We start from the raw sequence: 8681 nt of genomic DNA, 5'->3' as shown, positions 1-8681 counted from the left end.
AGCAGGAACAAAACCTGTCTCATGTTTCCAAACCTGCAACACAGACTTCAGCAATCAAAGCTCCTCCTGACATGGGTTTGCAGCCTTGGAGCCTGGGACTGCTGAGCTGGCCTGGATCTACGGATACGAAGCCTGGCTGTTGAGCACGGGGGAGATGCACATCCAGGCTACCTGCTTTCCAGCCTGTTAAAGGTGAGCGAGTCCTATCAGAAGTAGTAAAACAGAGGGAAGAGCAGTGAATACAACGCACCCTATAAAAGCAGAACTTTCATTAAGCATTAAAATAGCTACAGAGGAATTTTGTATATGCTGATGCCCGACTTGAGCCCATCACCTCTGATCTCTGCCATCTAGCATAGGCAGCCTGCATTATGCATAGTTTACAAAAAAAATCGGTTGGTTTTTTTTTTGTTTTTTTTTTTTTTAATTAAATCAGTACCTAATCCTCTATAGTCATTCTGCTAAAGAAATAAAGTTTCTCCCACCCTTCCCCAAAAAAGGGCCTGCCATGTTTTCCTCTTCCTACCACACGCAATGTATTTTCATTCATTCCGCCTGGGTACTTAAGAGACAAGTGTCCAGCTTCATCCTTCATTCATCAGCAATGGCAAGGTGGTACATCTGCTTGTTGAGCTGACGCAAGATCAACAGCTGCAGAGCAGCCTGACACAGCTCTCAGTACAGGCAGTGGAAAAACAGAGGATTTCCGCTGCAATTCCCAGGTGGCGAGAGCCGCCCGGGCAGTTGTTGGTCATGCAAGTGAGCAAGACAAGCAGCAGTCACCTGTGAAAGAAAGAGGCAGCAAAGGAAAATTTGCATGCCAGAAATGGGCTTAAATGCAACTGCATTTTTACCACGCATGTGCCATTTTTTCTACCATTTAGGAACATCTGCCCTTTTACTGGGGACCGTGATCTAACCCCACAGTAATTTATACTGGCTTCATCTCCACACTGGACTGCAGCATTATGAAATACCCATGCACAAAGCCTTCAGCATGAAGAAAAATTTCTTGATTACCTTTGGAATGCCATGTCAATCAGAAGAGCTTCTTGAAGACTGGGAGAAAGCAAGTGTCACTCTTCAAGCCTGTAGTCCTTGGTTTAACTGATCCTCTGCGATATCATCTTTAAGAAGGGCAAGAAGCAGGATCTGGGGAACCACAGGCTCGTCAGCCTCATCTCAATCCCTGGGGAGGTGATGGAGCAACCAAAGCTGGAGCAGGAGGACTGGACTAGATGATCTTGAGAGGTTCCTTCCTACCTCAGTGGTTCTTTTGGCACCATTGAAAACTACTATTATTCTGGAAAGTTCACCTCTGAAGGAAAATATTTCCCTTGTCTTGACACTGGGGAATGAACTCTCCCCAGGAACTAAGAATGAACAAAGATCTGGATACCTTCTGCATGACAAACAAAGCATGTGCTTTTGATCATGGCCACCTTAACACACACAGCACAGTGTCTGTGTTTCCAGATTATGGGGTAATGTAAACAGAACATAATCCTGTTAGAGCATCACCAGAAAGTTTTTGGATACTGCAGAGAATGAAAGTCTGCATAGCGTACAATTGAGTTACGCCAGAAATACATTCTTGGCTCAGCTTTACAGAATGCAGAAAAAATGCTTCCCAACTTTGTTTTTGTTTAACTAAAGATCTCCATTACTTTGCAGTAATTCCAGATGAAGGCTCTTAATAGCTGGTGTTGGACATGCTGAAAGAGCTTCAGTGACTCTTGTGCCAGCACGTGCAAAAATAGCTGCTACTGAATGGGTCCTAGAGTAAAAACACTACTGCCACCTGCACCTTCCAGTGCTACTACTTTATTGTGTGCAAGACATGGTAATACGTGAGACATTTGCTCGTTCTTAAAAACATTTCCCTTAATCTGATTAAAAAAAAAAAAAATCCACAACTGTTTATTGTGGCTCTTGTCCCTCACTGCCACCAGAGACAGACAGATCTGCATCCTATGTGAACACCATTTGGAACACATAATCCAGCTGACATCTTGCCAACTGCTATTTTACAGCCATCAGACACCAAGATACCATTACCTTGTCAGCCTAATTGGACTTAAATCCTACCGGGGTCAGACTAAAAGCAAGGGGGAAAAAAAACCCCAAACCCATAACCAACAGTTCAGCTGCCCTCTGCAGCTCCTGCCCCTTTCCAGCCCTTAATTACTCTACTACACCTCCACCTCTGGCAGTTCCTCCAGGCTGGAGGGGTACCAACCTCCACTCCGCAGGTTCCCGACGCCTGCTGCTGCACCACCACAACCGGCTGCAAGCACAACCCGGCAGCAGCCGCCGCTGGCAGCCTTGCCCGTTCAGATCGCAGACTCCTGGAGGGGGGGGGAGGGAACGTCGCAGCCTAAACACATCAGAGCCTGCTCTATTGCAAAGGCTTATGATGATTGCCATTTATTGAAGCCTTTTAAGACTACATTTAGGTCATCCCCACTATGACTCACGACTCCTCTTAGGACTTCTCACACATCCTATTCTCTTGTGCGTTTGATGCCCCAGACACCTCGGATGTCCTGTTTTCTGCATAATTTAATATTTGATTATAGCGAATGAAAGCACACATCTTGAAGAACAGAAAAAATATCATCTATGGATTTCTCTAATGCCAAGAGAAAATTAATCTTTCATGGCACAGTGGAGTAAGACGACAGTCCCAAAAGTATGTAATTAAAGAGTCATTCTCTAAATGTGGTACTTTGTTTCTTACAAGTCTTTTTAAAATTGTTTTGTGAGTACAGCAATTGATTTAGAGCTAGTATTTGGCAAAGATCTGCTTGAGGGGGAAGCTCTTTTAGAGAGGAAGGGACCCTGATGTTGTGTCTAGCATTTGTAAACACGGGTAAAAGTTATGCTGCATGGATATAAAGTCAGGAGTGAACGATGTAACGGGAGAGAGGGAAAACAGGCTTCTCTGAGAGATTTTCCTCATTCAGATAATGGTCCTTGTTCAGCATTAGGCAAGAATTTTCCTGCAAGTATTTTTTCAAACTGCTATCAAGTGACACAGACAGGGACCGGCCCAACCAACCTGCAGAGATGACACTGTATTTTCCAAGGTGACTGAGGCATCCAATACTTGAATGCTAAATCATAACACTTCAGAAATGGGAAATCCGACATGAGCTTTTCATTCAAGAGGTTATTTGCAATTCCAGTTCCCTTGAATTGCCATCAGGAACTCTACGCGCCAAGCAGAAAACCACTGTGGTAGTGTATGCAACAGCAAAGAGTAAAATGGTGCCTGCTTAAAAGACTTCAGTGAGTAACCATTAACTGTAAGGTAGAAAGTGATTACATTTCCTAAGATGAAAACTCGATAAGCCAACCTGTGCAGTCTACACAGAATATTGACAGCCTCCATCCATCTCTCAGCCAAAATTTAGAAAAAGATGTTGTAGCACTGTCTCCTACTAAAAATATGTTACAAAACATAGCAGACAACTGGGTATTTCCTGTTCTTTGCTTTACAGTAGCCCTTGACAAATCTGCAGTCAAGTCCTTGGCAGCAACTGTCCATGGGAACACTTATTTCAAACAGGAATATGATGTGGATCGAAAAATGGGCAAACAACTCATTTTGTCTTTGCTCTGGGTCTGTAGCACAAGACCAGTTTCAGACACTGAACAACTTACTCGTGTTCCGATACACAATACCGCCCGCGTTCAGGGTTTCCCACAGGTGAGCAGCGGTCAGGTGCAGCTACAGCAGCTAGAGGACATACCTTGTATATAGAATGACACCTTGAAGTATTAACTGACCCACTGATTCGTGTAACCACAGAATCACAGACAGAATCACAGAATGGCAGGGGTTGGAAGGGACCTCCAGAGATCATCCAAGTCCAACCCTCCTGCTAAAGTAGGGTCACCCAGAGCAGGGTGCACAGGGCATTGTCCAGGCAGGTTTTGAGTATCTCCAAAGAAGGAGACTCCACAACCCCCCTGGGCAGCCTGTTCCAGTGCTCTGTCACCCTCAAAGTAAAGAAGTTCTTCCTCATATTCAACTGAAACCTCTTCTGTTTCAGTTTGTGCCCATTGCCCCTTGTCCTGTCGCTGGGGACCACTGAGAAGAGTCTGGCTCTGTCCTCGTGACATCCACCCTTGAGATATTTGTACGTGTTGATGAGATCCCCTCTCAGTCTCTTGCAGAGACTGCAGACTCTTGCCCCAGCACCAAACAATACTGATTCAATGCATCCCGGATCTGGTAGAGGAGCTGCCTCAATCCCGCTGGGACGCAGCTACTAGCTGGTCAACACATGAGATTCCAGCGGTAGCAGGTGCTGGCAAAGGCCAGGCCATGCGCCTCTCAATTTCAATGAGACCTGAAAGATCTGTATAGCCCGTCCCAATCTCTTTCAGACATTGTCCATCAGCCATAAAAAGATCACCCAATAAATGATTGATTTATTACAAGAGCAACGGGCACCTCTTACTCACCCCACAAACTGCTGGCTAGAGCTTTACTCCTGGCAGGTCCCTCCCAGTCCTCACAGGTCTGCTAGGAACAGATTTTTACTCCTCATTTTGCAGATGTCATCCTTCATCCTGAGGCTGTCACTTGTAACTGAGCTCTCAGCAGGACTAAATAGCCTCCTGCTCATCAGGGACCCCTAGCTCCTCACTCTTTTGGGCCCACCAAAATCTTCAGTGTAGCCCAACATTGCCACGAAGCCTACCACACAGCACTGTGGGTCTCGAAATAATAAACCAGAGACAGATGAGAAAAATCATCCAAAGACTCATTAAAACCAAAATACTTCTGCCTCCTCCATATGGCAGACCAATACATTCTTACCTGATCCATCACATATCCTTTCAGTTAGCTTTATTGGTCCCTGTTGAAGAAATCCCACAGAACTGAATGGATCGGTGATAAAAATAGTATTTCCCTCGTTAAATTTACCTTAAGTTTACCTTAGAAGCACAAGCACTTTGATAAACAGATTGACATCTTAAATAAGCTCTCGTGAAACCGGGTAAGTGCTATTCTGTACTTTCTGGAAGGGTTATGCAACTTTAAGGCTACTTCTTAGGCAGAACTGTTCTCCATAAGACAAGCTCTTGGGTAGCTGAATATTTTAGACTCGAACCTCAGACATTTTCTGTGATGTGAAGGCTTCTTAGGAAGGAAAGTGAATCAAAGTCAGGACTGTACATTTCTTGCTGAATCTTAATGAGCAAATTTAGAATTCAGGAACATGAAAAGGGTAGTCCCTGAAGCCCAAATGAAAGAAGCTTTGGATTTAGAGAAGATTTTGATTAGATTTTCATACAGTGATTTAAAATTACTCACATAATGCAAAGAATATGCCAGGGTAAAATGCAATGTGATTGCTGCTGACGGCAGGCTAGCAAACTGAGTCACTGAACTCTCAAACGCTTCAGGGAATTTAAGGCCAAGCTGAAGTAAACAATATACATGCTTTAAATTATCATATAATTCTGAGCTACAGAACACTGTTGCATAACCGTATAGCAGTAATTTGACTTTTTCCTCCCTCAAGCTGACAGCTTATGGCATTGCATAGTGCATTCCTAGGGTGCAATATAGAAAAGCTGCTTAGAGCTACTGAGGAAGAGTTTTTTTTAAGAAGTTTCTAAACTTGTCTCCAAGCATGCAATAGCTCAAATACCATGGTGAAACAGCCCTTGAGCTCACGGGAGCATTTAGCTTACTACGAATCAAAGCAGCTTTCCTGATCAACGTAGTAAAGAACAGATAAATGAACAATATACCTGAGAACGTGTACTAGCTGCTGAAAATGAACTGCTACAGAGCAGTAGTTCTTAATGGGTGAAGCCTGCCATATGGAGGCTATGCTCTGCACTACAAAGCTCCTTGTCCTGTTGTTTCAGCTACTGCATGTCCATAAATAATTTGCACCACGTTTTATTTTTTCCTCAGCTGTCTGTATTATCACAATAGAATACAATTGCTATGTTTTTGAGAAACCTACCCTTCAATGCTAATTTTCTCTCTGTAACCATGCAGAGTAAATCTTAACATTTCTAATACACATACAGTTTTATTCCAGTATCATATAGATCTACACAGTGGACAACAAAAATCACTCTCCAGATTGCTAGACCAGCTCAGCCAACTGCCTGGAGGGTATCAAAAGAGTATAATGAATTTACATGAACTAGAAATCCAGGTTTCTACATTATAAATTATTTTAAGGCGTATCTACCTAAGGTGTATGGGAGTAAGGTGCAGAGAAACTTAGGAGGTGTTACATTTTCCAGGTTTACAGATACGCTGCAATATCACTGTATTGTTGGTTCAGAACTTATGATGTTAACTACTCATTTAAACCTCATAATTTGATGGTAAACCAATGCATTTTTGCTTTCAAACTCCAGTTATTAAAAAGAGGAAAAATACCTTGGGAGTTCTGAAAAATTAGTTTTCTTAGGGAAAAGATGCTTATAGTTAATTTAATCAGAGAACATTGTAAAGAGATTTCATTACTGTGAAGGCATTCCGAAAGATCACCTCCTTTGGATCAACAAAACAGAACACTCTTGAAATTAAAAGTAACTATGGGTTTTGTTAACATCTAAATAGACTTATTTAACTTCACTATTAAATTGCTAAGGCCAAAAGAAACTCCAAGAGATCTTATCTTTGAAACGTCAGATTTTTTTTCTTCCATGTACTTAAATGAAGTCATACACTACAACCATATTTATAAAATAAAGACCTATTGCTAACATTTAAAAATAAAGCTTCTGGATGAGTTTAACTCGAGAAAAGCCCACCTCAGACTACTACATTGTAAAGATCAATTGAGCAAATAACCAGTTTATAACAAACTATGGATGTGTAACCATACAACCAAAGTAAATTGCCAATGTGTGGAATTAACAGTTAAGGAGTTTGTTAATTTAATGTATGAGTCAGCACACAGCCAGCTTCAAGTCCTGTGGCAGTTCCACTGAAAGCAGTCAGACTCCTACAGGTCCCAAGTTAAACAGTTCACTAAAAGACTAAATCAGGACTAAAGTAGTTTGGTGAGCTGAATTCACAGCAATTCATCTTTCTTTACAATATCTAACCATGAGCCTGATAAGGCTCCAAACTAAAGCACATTAACTGATAGTAAGCACAAATCTCCAAACTGTTTTTTTTTCTTCCCATTTTATTTCTCTTTTCTGTACCAGACTTAAGTTACAAGCTGAGTAAAGGAACAGTGACATATGAATTGCACAACAAAGACTTACCAAAGAAAGATTTTCCATTTTCTCTTTCCCAAAAATGTTCAATAAGCTGAATAACTTATAGAAACCAGTTTTAAATCACAATCAGAATTATATACAGAAATGATGACTAACAGATACTACAGGGGCTCTGCATGGTCCTAACAGAGTTGGTGTCACAGACTGGCATGGAGAACTAGGGCAGCGCTATTTCTTCATCTCCAGGATTGCGCTTCCTGGCCCTCGGTGTTTGGCACTGCATATGTTGCAGAACTGGACAGGAGATGCCTAGAAATTAAAGAGAAAACAAGAATCTCTTAGGGAGATGTAGCCACGTTAGAATGTGGGACGATGAATGAAAAATACCTTTCTTGACATTACTATTCACAGTCACGCTGTTCCCTATAGACTCTGTCATGGTTTAACCTGGCAGGCAGCTAACCCACCACACTGCCGTTCTCTCACTCCCCCGCAGAGGGGTGGGGGACAGAATTGGAAAAAAAGGTAAAACTCGTGGGTTGAGATAAAGACAATTTAATAGGACAGAAAAGGAAGGGGAAATAATGATAAAAGAACATACAAACCAGGTGATGCACAATGCAACTGCTCACCACCTGCTGACTGGTGCCCAGCCAGTTCCCAAGCAGCAGATGTGCCCCCCGCCCCGGCCAACTCCCCCAGTTTTTTGTTCAGCATGACATCGTATCGTATGGAATATGCCTTTGGCCAGTTTAGGTCAGCTGTCCTAGTTCTGTCCCCTCCCAGCTTCTTGTGCACCTCCAGCCTCCTTGCTGGCAGGGCAGCATGAGAAGCTGAAAAGTCCTTGACTTAGTGTAAGCACTGCTCAGCAACAACTAAAACATCAGTGTGTTATCAACGTTCTTCTCATCCTAAATCCAAAACACAGCACTATACCAGCTGCTAGGAAGAAAATCAACTCTATTCCAGCACAAACCAGGACAGACAAATTCACAGCTAGGTGTAGGAAGGCGATATAATGGAACACAATAAAGCAGGCTATTCTGGAGTCACTCCTCACCACTCACTCTAAGTGTATTACCACAACCCTCCAGGAGAGCAAGGTCAAATTTCCTCCCAACAAAAATGAAAAACACAGACTAAAAAATGTTGCTGATTATAGATAAAGAAGAGAGTAAGTCACTTGGTTGGCTCCACTGACCACTGGGTGTCTTAGTTACAGCTCTGTCATTGGATATTACTCCACAGATTTCCAACAACTGAGAAGACATCCTGAATACTGTCCATCTGATATCAAATACGTGTTTATTGTTACTCCTGTCTTAGCTTCATGCGATGCTTTATGCATGCTTTACTTTCCTTCCAGCATGTCACCAGTAACCAAGTATCAGTAACACAACCGATTACCTAAGGCCAAGAAATACTATAGCTGTGAAGAATTTGGCTCAGATATATCCAGAGACCTG

At 42.5% G+C, this 8681-nt stretch overlaps 1 protein-coding gene across 1 annotated transcript in view; it reads right to left on the bottom strand.

Moving 5' to 3' along the window:
• Positions 1–7160: 7160 nt before the first annotated feature.
• VPS41 (VPS41 subunit of HOPS complex) overlaps positions 7161–8681 on the bottom strand; it is a 106999-nt gene continuing 105478 nt past the window's right edge. Inside the window, exon 29 of the mRNA XM_009641558.2 lies at positions 7161–7524. Within this exon, the coding sequence (XP_009639853.1) occupies positions 7444–7524 (81 nt within the window). The 3' untranslated portion in view covers positions 7161–7443. The remainder of the gene's footprint in view (positions 7525–8681) is intronic.

Source organism: Egretta garzetta, unplaced genomic scaffold (genome assembly GCF_000687185.1).
Source record: "Egretta garzetta isolate BGI_Z169 unplaced genomic scaffold, ASM68718v1 scaffold127, whole genome shotgun sequence".
Lineage (NCBI taxonomy): Eukaryota > Metazoa > Chordata > Aves > Pelecaniformes > Ardeidae > Egretta > Egretta garzetta.
This window is presented reverse-complemented; position numbering and strand designations above follow the sequence as displayed.